This window comes from Ambystoma mexicanum, chromosome 2p, assembly GCF_040938575.1.
Source record: "Ambystoma mexicanum isolate Mex_15411 chromosome 2p, UKY_AmexF1_1, whole genome shotgun sequence".
In the NCBI taxonomy this organism is placed as follows: Eukaryota; Metazoa; Chordata; class Amphibia; order Caudata; family Ambystomatidae; genus Ambystoma; species Ambystoma mexicanum.
In genome coordinates this window covers 1,342,967,880-1,342,982,857 of record NC_090923.1, presented here as the reverse complement: position 1 = coordinate 1,342,982,857, position 14,978 = coordinate 1,342,967,880, and the positions used below count along the sequence as shown (strand labels likewise).

The following is a 14,978-nucleotide window of genomic DNA, read 5'->3' as shown; positions in this document are numbered from 1 at the left end:
CTCTCATTAAACTGCCATCTTGGAACTGCTGTTTCCTCGTGTGCTTTGCCTCGCTCAGTGTGCTCTCGTGCTCCGCCTTTTATCCGTGTGGGGAAGCTTAATGGAAGTCAGGTGTGTGTGGTGGTCAGTAATTGCCTGAGGGGTCATTATCGTGGGATAGCTCATTATGGCTCAGGGCGAAGTAGAGAGCCATAAGTTGGGACATGGTCATTATCATAAGCAATAATGAGCCCTTCCAAGATCTACAAGGCTATTGTCACATTTGTTAGTCCGTTTTCTCTCATAGCAGGCTGTCTGTACGAACGTGTTTGTGTTGTAAAGAGAGGGTTGAGCTCCTAAATATCCTTTTTGGTAGGATGGGGTAAAGGTTTTACAGGAAGGGGATACTGCGTCTCGCCATCCGGTGTCCCACTCCCTGAAGAGCCCTCACCCAGGCGATCCTCCCGCACTGGTCCACCCCCAGGAACTAGATCCAAAAGTGATGGCTGTGTCCTGGACACCTGGATGACAGATTCCCGGGGACTAGTGGGTGAGACACCTTCTGGTTTCTCAAAGAAGCCAATGTGTTTTCAAATTGATCCTGCTTATGGGAGGGGGTTTAGCTTTTGAGTTGCCAAATAAAAAAGAAAGTGCTTGTCTCAATCTCCGCCTCCTGTGTATGTACGCTCTGCTGTTTTTGGAAATGTAGAACTGAAAACGATCTTTCTGCAGGGGAGCTTGTTCAAAAATATTTTATCTATGGAAAACCAGGGGGATACAGCATGACATTTCTGCGGCCAATAATGTAATATCTCAAATTGATCTGCATTTCAATTGTAACTGGTTGGAATTTCTACAACAGTTCTGGCATAGTTGTATTATGAATACTTGAGCTTACTTTGGTCTCTGCAGGCTGGAGATTACGAGTCGGTGGAGGTTTCTGTAAGTATTTGAGTACATGCCACAGAGTACTCCAGTGGAACCAACAAGATTGAACAAGTATTCATTATTTGTGGCTCTTGTTTGCTGCCCAAGGTTCTTTTGAAGGGGGAAATCCCAAATGAGTCGACCAGAAGTTAATAGGTGGGGTATGGGTAGGGGAGGAAGGCGTTGTGCCAAGTACAACAATCTTGTTATTAAATGGTTTTGGATGATTCCCAGTCATGCAGTGATGGATCCGAAGTAAACCGCTTTTCAGTGTGCTGGAAAGGTTTTTCCACAGCTCTATAGCCCTATGGTATAAGCAGAGAAGACACCCATCTTTAGTAGGACAAGGTATCCACATAGCTTCATCTAAACACTCAATTGGTTAAGTAGTGGTACAGTCAGGCTTCACCCTTCAGAGGGGATGTACTGGTTCCAAAGTACAGTTGATTTCTCCCCCACCCCCGCACAACATACCACACAATATTCTGTCAAACCATATATATTCTTTACTTTTGCATTCGCATAAAAACAGTAAACTACCATCAGACCTATTCCAACAAACTATACAACAAATACAGTAATAGATTCAGGTACCTACTCCCCCATGCAGCATATGTTGGACTAACCCAACATGGAAGTACTTGGTATATGTACTATTCAACAGGAGGGAATAAAAGCTTTAAGCATAATTGGAAATCTGCCTCTAAGGACCAACAGACAGTAACATTAAGCAGCACTAGGCCCAAATAAGTCCCGGTTTACCAGTGGATGCCGAAAAACGAGTGGTTACTGTAACACCATTACTTCATGTGTCCTCCATAAGATAACATTGAGAACCAGTCTCTTTGTATCCTTCCATTCCACAGCTTTTTGGTCGCTGCACCTGGGCAGTGCAACCTTGAAGAAAAGAAAATCTCTTTACGTACCAGTAACTTTGCTGCGTCTCTTCCTTTGAGCATTTCACCAGCGCAAGTACTTTACCTGCATCAAATACATACTAAGGAGAAGCATTCTGACTTCTGGGCACAAGGCTCCACTCTCCATATGGATTGGGCTGCATCACCTACTTTATTTTATTAATTTAAATCATTGAATGCATAGTAGAACCTAGGGTGAATGTATTTGTTTGAGTTTTGTGCAAAATTATCCCTGGCTTGTTTCATTTTCTAGTGTGTTTTGGGCCTAGATTATAGTATTTTTGTACTTGCAGTATAAATTGAATTGTGTGCTTCAAAGTGTGGACCCGCCTGACCCCACTCACACTCCTGAGAATAGTATTGACTGCTCTCCATTGCTATCTTGATTGGGTTTTGGCTGATTTAATTTCCCTTGTTTACTATGCAAGGTGGCCTCCTAAAATCTGTCCATATGGCCAGATTCTAGAAATCCATCTGAAAATCCAGTCCAAGTAGGTAGGATGAAAAGAAGCAGAGGAGCCCTGAATGGGATTCCATAAGCAGGGAGCATGTTGCACAGGACAAAGGAGCCAAGGCCCAGCTGGTATAGCCAAATCAGGGTCCTTGGCAACAGCCCAACCTCCAAAAATCTTCAGGCAAGGTTTGCAAACGGATCTGAGTAATGCACAGGTTCATCCAATAACCTACTAACTCAGGAGAAGGCTGAAACCAGCCCACCAATCGCATTTCAGTCAGCATCCAAAGGTTATGGTGGCCAGCTAATTGGGCTGTAATTAAAAACCACCCAAGACATCAGTACTCCAACACTGAATGTAGACTAGGGAGCCGGGTGGATTAATCGAGAGCAATGCTGGAAAGAATTGTGCAAAAAGCATAGCCTTTTCTGTCTGTGTGTTACCAGGTTCTAAATGGCATACACGAACATCTGTGTAGCCTGCAACTCATCTGGTCCTCCTTTTGAAGTTGGAAATCTGTAACCGTTAAACACCAAGATAATTCTATGTATACCTATATTGGGGTGGTCTGCAACCTTTGGCTCTGTTATTTTGACTACACTTCCCACCAGCATAGACGATGGTGAAGGGATCATGGGAGTCATAAGCCAAAACATCAGGAGAGCCACAGCTTGTAGACCCCTGATCTAAACCAAAATACAATTCTCTTGGTGTGTTTAATGACTACCAGTGTTCGATTATTCTTTTCCAACTTTAAACAGGTGAATGGATGAGTTGCGGGTTACACAGATGTTGGTTTATGCATTTGAGAGACTGGTGACATTGAGCATTCAAGCACGTTCTGTGGGATTGATGGAACAGGAGGCTACATGCACAGTTTAGATTTGCTGAAGAAAAGGCAAGGATCGCATGCATGGTCTAAGGTTAGATTTGTACACTTTCCTTTAGGACTTCTTTGGCTCTCGTTAAATTGAGCTTCCCAAAAGGAATTCTAGCTCAAGAGGCAATTGTCAAAGGTGTGCTCTGAACAGGAAGGTCAGAGGAAATGCAATGCTGGGTCTGCAGACTTTACCACCATACGGCGCTCTGAAACACTTGTGTACGAGCGCGGTAGAAATAAAATATCATATCATATACCTGCAGTACAGAGTAACAATTTAGTGTTTTCGACCAGCATAACTGTTCCAGAATGAGGTCGTGTCCGCCTGAAGATTCTCTGTTCGACTGATGGGCCTGGTATTTGTGTTTTAATATATCCTTAGAACAAGGGAGGGGTCATTATCTTGGGATAACTCATTATGGCTCAGGGCAAGGTAGAGCGCCATAAGTTGGGACATGGTCATTATCATAAGCGATAATGACCCCTTCCAAGATCTACAAGGCTATTGGCACATTTTGCTAGTCGCAGTAAATGTTTTGGAGTTGTGGTGGTGAAGTAAGTGATGTTAGATGAATAAGGAGTAAAGTACAAAAAAGTGTTAGTAAAGTAAATGTAGTTTAATTTTGTATCATTAAAATTAATAGGTTGCATTTAGAAGGTAAGCATTTTAATTGTAAACGTTAAACTGGAAGAGATTTAGCAGGAGCTTTCTTTAGGTGCAATGTTAATGTGAATGTTTTTTCTCTACAAAAGTAAAAGCATTCGTCAAGGTTTTAGCTTTCACTCTGTTGGAGTACATTAGTTTGGGGTGTCGTGTTGAAAGCAGCATTGCTGGAAATGACTTTGCTGCTTCTTGAACACAGAGAAATGCTTTTTTCCCTGGCTGCTTCTGAAGTCAGAATGTCTGGAATGCAATCAGCATCGGTGTTTAACTGTATTCCGAGCCTTCTCAATGGCTGAGGATGTCGATTGCTTCCATGTGATAATCTGATGTCATTGTATGGGTAATCGGCCAGATTGTCTGTCAATGAAGTTGGCAAACGAGAGCAATCTCTTTAGGCAGGGAACATCCTGTGGGAATTGGCAAACTCGGCTGGAGATGGGTCTGGAATTTAGGTCGAGGTGTGGACTGAGGGGCGAAGTAAATGACTCTAGCTCCCATTCCTGATCGGTTGGTTATTTGAATGTCTCCCATTCCCCCACTCCTGCTGCAGAACTTCCTCTGACCCATGCCATCGCTCCGCCCCCGCGCTGGCTCTACACTGCACTTGCTGTTAATCCCTGTCTTGTGTTTGGAGCAGGGTGGGGATCCTGGCTGCGTGTGAGGGGAGGACAGATTTTTGGCTCTGCTGCTGCGCTCGAGGGCTGACTTGGACTTGATCTCGGAGGGTTGATTGAGAGGCCACGGTTGCAGCTGCAGGAATAAACGGAGCCCTGCATTCTAAAAGAAATGTCTCCTGTTTTTGTGAAATTTCGGACTTTTTTATATTTGCATCATGCACATCTTATTTGCTTGGATAAGCTTGAAGGAAGTTCTGTGGGTCATGCGCTCAATGCTCCAAATTGTCCTCCATTCATTGCGTGCTGTAATGTTTTATTTCAAATGGGAATCTCTTTGGATTTGTGCAATTTTATTTTTCCTTTGGTAGTTTTCTGTGTTCCAGATCGGTTTTCATGGGCCTATTCTGTTCCCAAATTATCCTGAAGTATGACAAAATGGCTGCTTGAAACATGTAGGATGGGACCTTCTTGTGGGGCCAGCTGAGGAAAAACATTCCTCCTTCATGCAATATTGATTTGACCCAAAGACTGCCTCAACTTGATATGTAAAGACTCTTAACGGAATTGTGCCAAGTTTAAGTGAGATGATGGTTGAGTGAGTTTTTCACTTGGCATCTCCAGCACAAGATGCCCTTGCAAGCCCCTGTGGTACCCTTCTGCATTAGCATTTCCACCGAGGGGTCTGCACTGCTGCTGTCCTCTCATTCCGCCCTATCTTGGCTGGGGGCTAGGTAGTGCTGTATTGACAAGTTAAACCTGGTTTCTTCCTAGGGTGGGGCGGCTTCTAAAATGTGCCCTCAGAAGGTGGGTTGGGTTAGCCGAGGGTTGAAGTTGGAAGTTAACGCTCCGCAGGGCGCATTGATTTGGCAAATCATTTCAGCATTTTCTCCCATTTGTTTAGCATATCCGACTCTCTGTAGCACATTCTTGCGGCTTTGATAGAAAATGACTCCTGTAAACGATGAAATGCCTGTGCTACAAAAGGCTAGTGAATTTATTGTTGCTGCTTTAAACTGCTGTCTTTCCATTTTTAGCAACATGAATGGATCTCCAAAAGTGCACCATGCCAATGGGAACCATGTTCTGCAGGGTTCGGAAGGGTACCACTCGTTAATTGATGGAGCAGGTGAGAAATTGTTCAGACTGTGGTGTGGGCTGGGTATCAAGCAGAATGGGACTAACTAGGTTGTTCAGCTGTGGCTAATGTATAGTCTGTTAATGATAGTGCTTGCATATCGATGAGGTTTACAATGCACCCGAAAGACAGCTTTTCGATGGTTGCAAACCTCTGTGGAGTAAATGAGAATACGTCCCTGTAGGGTGCACTTAGTTTATTGATGAGTAGGGACCCAGCAACCTTTCATTATAACTCTGCCCTTTGTTTCGGGAGCCAACTTGCATTGTGGCTTTGTTCATAGCCTTTTATACTTCAGGTTTTTGAAAACTCGTGTAGCGATTAGCCTGTGTGAGAAACTAGGTGTCTCACCCGCTAGTCCCCGAGGATCTTCATCCCGGTGGCCAGGACACAGTCATCGCTTTTGGATCTAGTTCCTGGGGTGGACCAGTGTGGAGCATCCCTGGGTGAGGGGCCTTTGGGGAGTGGGGGCGGGACACCTGATGGCGATACGCGGAACCCCATTCCCTGTAACTTCTTTATCCCATCCTGTCCAGTCGGGTACTTGGGATCTCAGAATACTCCCAGTGTACATGACATGTCCCACTACTATGGTCGGGTAATTACTGGTAACCACTCACAACTGACTGCCATTAAAATTCCCCACATGTATAAAAGGCGGAGGACAAGAGCACACTCTGAGCAAAGCACATGAAGGAATAGCCTTTTCTGAATGGCAGCTGAACGAGGGGAGAAAGACGGTAAACCGAGGGAGATACCCTTGACCTTTCCGGCAAGAAACCGTGACTTTTTTCGAATTCCTTCAGATTAACAAACACAAGGCCAGGAAACGAGACTGAAGAATCCTGCATTGTTTGTCAGAGATACCCCGGGCCCTCCTGCATGGCTGATCGAGTCGGGGAGGAGCAGCAGCCGTCTTAGCTTAGTGAGAAGGGCTGAGGTCAGAGGTCGGAGACCTAAAAGCCTCTGAAGCTTAGGGGTCACGACTAGTCGCTTCCACTGAAGGACCACATTTTTATAAATTTTCTGGGACCAACTAGTTTCAGACCAGCTTGTATGGACTTGAATCTCGTAGATTCCCTAGAAGGGACTACATATTTTCTCTGGGTCCCATTGCAGAAGAGCATATCACTCCAAACAATGAACTATGGGAAAGAATAGTCGTCCCCCCTGCAGCACTGAATACTTCCACAGGCACAGAGAACAGCCATACGTCTCTTTTAGGTAATCATTATTCAAACTTCTGCAATCCAGAAACGCCCACCTTTAGTTTATAGGTTGGCCAAAAGTCGTCATTCTACAGCACGGGGAGTGGAGAACTGCAGGGGTGCTTGCTTAGCTTATACTTATACTTAGCTTATACTTGCAGGGTGCTGGAATAGGACAGTTGGAGGTGGCAGACGGCAAGCTAGCAAAAAATACCATCTTAAAATACAAGAGCAGTATCCATATTCACAATTTCAGAACTGCAGTTCAGAGATGGACCAGTCCTCAAAAAGCCACTTTATTATTGGGATTCTGTGTAGCTAAGCAGAGAAGAGTGGGCGCGGCAATGGGCAATAGGTCAGCATGTTGATGAACAGCAAGTGAAATTAATAAAAAAAACTCAAGTGCTTATCCGAGTAAGCTCAAATGTTATGCCTGGCAAGGAATTGGAGATGCAGAGCATCAATTTTAGAATAAGCCCAACTTCTAAAAAATTCACTTACCATAGTGTTATGCTGCTTGCTGTCCCCCTACTATGTCCCACTTCATGACTTGGAAGGTGAAAATCACAGTGGGGACGAACTGAAGTCTGGGCAAGGTAGTAGTAATAGAGCCATAGCTAGTCTGTCAAAGATTAAATCTGTCCCTGTGCAGCTCCGTACTTTACTGGTGCACAATCGCAAAGATTCGGGTTACATGGAAACTATCCAGGAACAAAATGATCAGAAGAACAATGCTCACCATGTAATAAACGCGACTTTCCTGGAAAGTGTTCCGTTAGGTAAGAACACTACAAAGCATCTTCGGGCTCCAACTTGCCATTTCTGCATAATTCAGACCAAAGCACACATTGAGAGCAGACAGTGACCACATGGCGACATGGGACGCATCAAATGTTCCACTGCACACTTAAACATTCACCACTAGCCATCACTTGGACTACCAGTGACTGCTGCACTGATGTGCGAAGGGCCTGAATGAAGGGCAGAAAGGCTGCCCATTTGAGTGTGAGGATGGCTAGTAAGTGAACAAATGCCACGGAAGACCACTCTACCAAAAATGCATCCTTGTCGCCCATCTCCTCGCCTGCATTTACTTATTGCTGCCACAACCAAGGGAATTTGCTTTTTGTTGGGTGGTTTTGGTAGTGTCCCCTACAATCGATGCAGCTTCATCCACAAACCTCACTGGGTCTATCGAACCAATGTCCAAACCACCTCCACCCTGCCCCCACCCCCCAAATCGCCATGAATCTTACAGTAGCTAAGGCTCCTATTCATCTTCCCAAGTTGTCCTGAAGAAAGTGTACCAAAGTTTTGCAAAGCGCACAGTGGCCACACAACACTGCAGTAGGGGTAGCCCTCATTGTCACTAGTTTTCACATCTCCTCCCCATCCCATTCCACTACCCCCTGAAAGCATGAAGACAAACATTTGCTCAGGCTTAAGTATGTTTCAAACCAGCTGGGTTCCAACAGTCGGCCCCCCACTTTCTGCAATGATGAAGGGACAAACCACTGTAGCCTCTCAGGAGGGCCTTCTTATAGATGGACTCCAGGCGACAGACCAAATTATCAACCCTGTCCCTAGCCAAGCCCCGTCCCAACTCCGAGCCGTGGTGAGGCATGTCATGCTACCTCCCACCTTTCCTCACCACACAGGATTCTCCCTCTCCGGAGCTGAGCAAGATTCGAGACCGCCTGTGAAGGAACGAGGGACACCACTTTGCGCTTTCAAACTAAACTTCCTTTATTCAGGTTAACAAGACTAGAAACCCTGAGTCTTTCTTCAGACTCCTCCAGCGGGACTTTAAACTTGCTCCAAGCAGGTATGGATGTCGTCTTCTAGCTGCGCTTCTGTCCTCGTAAGCCCAGGTCTGGTTGTTGGGTCTTTTGGCATCAAAGTCCTTTGTAAGGGAGAGCGATTAACAACGGGAGCCCTGGCAGGCCTTGTATTTACAGAGAGGCCACCCGAAAAGGACCAACCAGGTTAGTCGAAAGTACCTGGGCTCCGGGTACCGCCTCTTGGATTGGGGCTGAAAGACCCAATTAGAAATGTTCGAGGGAGAAAAGACTGAAGATAATTTTTTCGAAATAATCTTCTCTTTTCTCCCCTGAACATTACTGACTCGGCCCACACCCCCAACACAGCCCTACCCACACCCCCACCTCCCTACTCCCCTTGCATTCCTACTTGCTGTGTTCCTGCGACGCCTGTTCCCTTTCACTTTTATTCTTTTTATTTATTTTTTTCAGGACAGCTGAGGAGTTGTCCCCTGCTCACAATATAGTAAGCAAGGGTGCGGGGGACACCCCTGCAGCCCCGAGTACTGAATGCGTGATCAGGTAAAACTTTTAGGACGTTCAGATTTTTCGAATGGCCGAAATTCGGCCAAAACACGCTTTGTTTTTTTCTGTCGAACATTTTGGACGGATCCTCGCCCCTTGCCCCGCCCCTTCCGCTTGCAACGGGATACCGCAATTGCCTTTGTGTGCCGTTCCCAGTCCCGCAGCACTGGCATGCAAACCACTGATCATCCCCAAAGTCATTGAGCGGAAGAAGGAGAGAGCCGTGAGCACCAGGGTTGAAATGTCATTCAGGTTCCTGGGAATCATCAGCACGGCCCACAGGTAGGGCTGTTGTGGATGATGGGCTTCCTGGTCCGGAAGCGAAGTCCAGCAGCGTCGGCTATTCCATAGGAGGGAAGCAGAAGTTGCAAAACTTTCAGGAGCAGGGTGATGTGGGCCACCTCATCACAGCGCAGTATAGGTCTTCCATAGCAATTAAACTGCAGCTCTCTAGTACAATAGTGAGTTCCTCTGCAGGTCCCAAACAATGTGAGGTGGAGCCCACAAGACTCCCCTGTGCAAGGTTGAGGGTGTTTTTCTTAAGACTGACCTTCCGCTTCCTGATCCCAGTCCACCCTGGAAGCTTGCACTATAGGATAAGGGGACTAAACCATGCTAAGGAAACAGTATGTTTCCATCCGTCTGTTTAGTTGGAGCTGGTCATTTGTGAAAGGCATACTTGGTACAGAACCAAATGTGGCCAGCCTGCATAGGGGGCTTTGTGTGTTGCTTAATACTAGAATTTAGGCTGGCTGTTTTCACAATTTTGGCATGCCTGTGAAATGAGGAACGAGTGAAAAAAAATTGTGTGGGAAGTCCCGATTATTACTTGGAAGGGGAGTGCACGATTGATGGAGTTTGTTTTTCAATTACAGGAGGTTAACTACTTAACCACCTCTCACTAACAGACCTTGTTGATAGGACATTGACCCTAAAGTACTACTTGATCGATTCTGCATATGGTGTGGTTGGTTGTGTTTTTGCAGAGGACTATTTCAAAATTAGTTGCCACAAATGCATGATGTGATTTGTTTACGAACGAACGATGGACATTTAACTATTTAATGGCTTCCCTTAAAAAATTAAATAAAATATAAAATGTTAACAAATCCTTACTCCGTTGCTATTTTTTTTTAACTACACACATTTTAGTAGAGCATGCTTTTGCTGTCCATGGGACTAATGTTACAACTTTCTTTTAGTCATAGGAGAGAGGAGTCTCAGATTTTGGGTCTTCCAGAGATTGCAACCCCTAGAATCTTAAAAGGAATTTACAAGTAAAATGTAATTTTGCCACCGGTGCAACATATTTTGCATGGACATGGGTAGCCCTGTTTAAGAGCCGGTGCATCCTATTCCAATACAATCTGTTTTGCAATCAAGTCCCACCCTCAGAGGGGCTCTTTAGATTACCCTAACACACATGATGAATGCACCACATACTGAAGCTGCCAGTTGGGGAGGATATACTTGAACTTCCATGCAGCTGGATGCCTAGGTGTTGGGGAAACATTTCTTATAGCCTTCCTTTCCATCCGTTTGTATGGACCCCCAAACCTTTTGCTTTTGTTTTCAAACCTGACCCTTTTACAGTGCAGTGAAGCCTTCAGCTTCACTACACTGGCTTTTTCTCATTTTTCATAGGGAAACTGGTGTGCCCTTCAGGCTGTCAGCACTGGGAAACATTGTTTGCCTTGGTCTTTTTACTTAGTTGCCACTTTTGGTAACTTTTTATCGTCGCACAAATGCATCTTACAATGTAGTAGAATGGGGTACACTTTTTGTTTTGCCCCAGACTAACACTCAGAGTATTTGTGGTTACTCTAGGTGTGCCTATGGGACAAGCTGGTGTCAGCAGTTACTTCTAGCAATTTGTTGGGTGTATTTTGATGTAGCCTTACCGTGTTTGGCTACCTACTGTGGCTAGTGTCCAATCATGGCTGCCAGGAAGTGAGTTGGGACTGTCTGGTCCCAATCCAAACTAGTTTCAGTGTGTCTGAATTGTATGCATGAGCTGTGCCACCAGATGTCCCGATTGAATCACTTTTGGGATGTGTGGGCCAGATATTAGATTGGCTAGTGGGAGTTTTACCTGGCTTATGGATAAGAGGACCCCAACATCCGTTGCAGAGAGATCTTGAAACCTGAAGGATCCTGTCCAGCTGCAAGATGTGTAAGGAGACCGTGGACCCGTTGGAAGAAGGCCTGGCAACCAACTTCTGCTGCTGTCCTTGAAGAGCCCTGTCTTGTAGGCGATTTCTAGAATTTCTGTGAAGGAGCTTCGACCCATGGGGTGGTGGGAACAATCGCCCTCAACGCTGGCTCTGAGTCCTGTGAAGAAGATCCCTCGGAAGTGCCCATGTATCACCCAGTGACTGACCAGGTCAGAGTTTGGGCTAACGTGCTGGAGACGTTGCTGTTCTGTGTGGAGGCCTGGAACTTTGGGCATCCACAGCGTCTGCTGCTGGAGTCTTCTCTGCCAGGTTTCATGGTTCCAGCATCAAGGGGACCCGAGATAGGAGGCAAAGTCTGACCGTGAAAGTTATAGCCCAACACCGCCGTGCATTGGTGGCCATTGGCCAAAAAAAAGCTTTCCTGTGATGAAAGGGACCCTGCATCAAGTTCTTCTGCGTTCTCCATCCTGAAGACCTTGCACCAGCATTTGTCGCTGACCAGGGAAGTGCTTGAACCTGCAACCCCTGGGCATCAAGGACTGCAACTAATGGTGGGAAAATCCACCTTGGACCCTCATCTGAAGACCTGCCAAGTCCTAATAAGAATCTGAGTACAGGGGTGAGTTGTAACCGTACTTTCCTGAGCCCCATATCTCCCCTTTAAAAGTTTTGTAACTTTTAGAAACTTTTATAGCATTTTGGCTTTGCCCTTGCTTGGTCGCGCAAGCACTCTGCAAGTGGGGGACACTTTTATTCACTAGAACAACTTGTCCTCTACCTCTTGGAACTCTTCATTTGAACCCAGAAACCCTCCAACTTTTTCCTGACTCACAAAACGGTGTGGAACTTTGGACTTTAGGTACAAGGCCCCATCCTCCCTAAGATGTGACTTCTGAAGTGTTGTAGATGTTTATCTGTACAGCGCTTATACACAAGTGCTTCAGGGCAGGAAGGGAGCAAGGTAAAATCAGTAGTCATTCTTAGGCCTTGAAGTTTCCGAATGATCTAACAAAAAGTAACTAGCGTTCTACGCCTTACAGCATTTCACCTAGTCCAAGTGCTTGAAGTGTAACCGGCTCAACCAGATTAGGGAGGGGAGACAAAGGGGGACTAGGTCTAGTAAATTCCGGACATGCAAAGGTACAGATGGAGGTGCAGGGGGGGGGGGACACAAGTGCCCCCAGTGTAGCAGGGCTCTGGGTTAAGTGCAGAGATGTTACCTTTCTCATGGAACATAGATGAAGTGCCGTAGGGGTTGCCCCTCTCTTGGAATGAAAGCTGAAAGTGCAGTAGTTCTGTGTATAGTGCAGAGGCCCGCGGCCAAGTGCAAGAACTGGTGGGGGAGCCTGTCGACCAGTCGGCAAAAACTGAGCAGACTTAGGGGAGAGATGGAGGAGTGAGGCTGGAGAGAAAGAGAGGGGAGCTTGGCAGGAGAGAGGGAGAGGAAGAGAAAAGTAAGGTCTTAAGGAGTTTCCGGAACTCGAGTTCCAGCTCAAGGCAGAGGGGCAGGGATGCTGTTCCAGAGGCGCCTGCAAAGGATAAAGATTAAAACCCCCAAATCTCTGCTTGGAAAAACGGCTCACACGTAGAGAGTTAGAGGAGGCCGAGCAGAGGGCTCTAGATGGAGAGTGTTTAGGAAGACCATGTTGTAGATGTTGCAGGCCCTGGCCCCAGAAAGCAGTGTGGATTATACAGAGGGTCTTGTACTTGATTCTAGCAGCCACAGGGAGCCTGTGGAGGTATTTCAGCGCCAGAGAGATGCCGCCCCTGGGCTTGAGACCTTGGATAAGTCTTGCGGTTCTGTTCTGGATGAGTTGTAGTGGGCGGAGGGTAGAAGTAGGCAGATTGAGAAAGAGGCTGTTGCAGTAGTCCAGCCTAGAGAGCACCAGGTATCTGGAGACGGTGAGCCTTTGGGGGAAGGTGAGAAAAGGTAGAGTACCTCAGAGGTGGTGCAGCTGGTAGTAGGACTTTTTATAGATGTCTGAGATGTGAGAACAGAAGGAGTGAGTGGAGTCAAAAATGACCCAGGTTTTTTTGCCTCACTAGCAGATGAGGGCGCAGGACCAAGGGAAGCCAGCCAGTGGGAAATTGAGAAAGTGGGGCCAGGTGTCCCAATGAGGATGATCTGTCTTACTGGCATTGAGGCAGAGATCATTCACAGCACACCAAGACTGAATTGCGGACAGTCGAGAATGATCAAGGAAGAGGCCGAGGTTAGCCTGAACGAGAGCTGTGGGTCATCTGCATAACATTGAAAGTTAGAGATCAAGTGGGCCAGAGGGGCCATGTAGACATTGAAGAACCACAGGGATAGGTTAGATCCCTGGGGGATGCCACAAGTGGAGAGAGTGATGGAAAGGACCCAAGTTCCACCTGTGAAGGACAGTCCGAGAGAAAGGATGCAAGCCACGCCAGGGCCAGATCTGTAATGCCCAGGCTATCACGGAGACTGGAGATCAGGATGTTGTTTACAGTGTCAAATGCAGAAGAGAGATCAAGAAGAATGAGGACAGAAAAAGTTGGTCAAGATTTGAGAGCATGTTGTCATGGGTGTTCAGAAGAGCAGTTTCCGTGCCTCTGGATGATCTAAAGCCAGACTGATGGTCATGGAGACGACGCACCGATTCGGTATAGAGGGTAAGCTGAGACATAGCTAATTTCTCCAGGAGTTTGCCAAGGAAAGAAGTAATGGGGATCGGGCAGGGGTTTATGAAGTTTGCTCTACCCCAGTGATTGTATATACGTATAATTCATTTAATGTGTCTGTTAACATTACATGCTAGTAGTCATTTTCCATAGATTTATTTGGCCATGAATAAATGGATATTTTTATAACTGTTTGTCTAAGCGTGTTCCTTGACTTTTCACTCTGTACTCTTTGAGGACCCCTAACCAGGCTCACCCTTCCTGAGACTTAGCCTTGGACACGCGCCTTGTTACCTTGAACTGGTTTGGCTACAGCTCAGTTTTCCCTAAACTAGGTTGACCTCCTATATTTCTGTCCACCAGGCCAGAGTATAGAAATCCAGTCCTAACTCTAGGCTTCCTCTTTGGGAGTGTGGGTGGGCAGACCAGTTCTTCAGAGCTCACATTTTTTGTGGCAAAGGTTTTCATCCATATCTTGCTTCTACCTTCTGTAGGAACACCTAGTCAAAGTCCAACAACGCTGTCACCCTCGTCGATTGACTCACCCAATCACAGCTTAGACAATGTGCACGATACTACAGGCGACATCACTGTGGAAGAAGTGAAGGATTTTTTGACGTAAGTGTTTTACACTTTTTTAAAAAAGAAACATTGATTTGTCTAGTTGACCTACAAGATGAGGATGTTTGGTATTGTTTGAAGGTGGGTCAGATCCCACTGAAATGCTTTAGACCACAAATGTTACTTGGACCACCCTGCAATATTCCATATTCAACATCACGAACCTAGATCCTTGAATCTGTTTTGATGAACTAGGGTTAGGAAAACATGAGTCTTGCAAGTGGCACCCCCATGTCATAATTGCTGTTCATTGCAAGTGCTCCGTAACACAAGGAATGGTACAGCATTGCCTAAATTCCAAATATGTGCACAACACTGAAGGTCCAATTACACCTAAACATTGGTTCTGGAATTAACAGGCTTGATGGACTTCAAATCCTTGTCTGTGAAGGAGATTCTTAATAAAATGA

The 14,978-nt window shown here is 46.0% G+C and overlaps 1 protein-coding gene across 2 annotated transcripts in view; it reads left to right on the top strand.

Annotated features, from left to right (window-relative positions):
• LLGL1 (LLGL scribble cell polarity complex component 1) overlaps positions 1–14,978 on the top strand; it is a 557,504-nt gene that overhangs the window by 508,396 nt on the left and 34,130 nt on the right. For both annotated transcript variants that reach the window (XM_069645702.1, XM_069645701.1), the window contains exons 20-21: positions 5,474–5,565; positions 14,442–14,565. In XM_069645702.1, the coding sequence (XP_069501803.1) occupies positions 5,474–5,565; positions 14,442–14,565 (216 nt within the window). The remainder of the gene's footprint in view (positions 1–5,473; positions 5,566–14,441; positions 14,566–14,978) is intronic.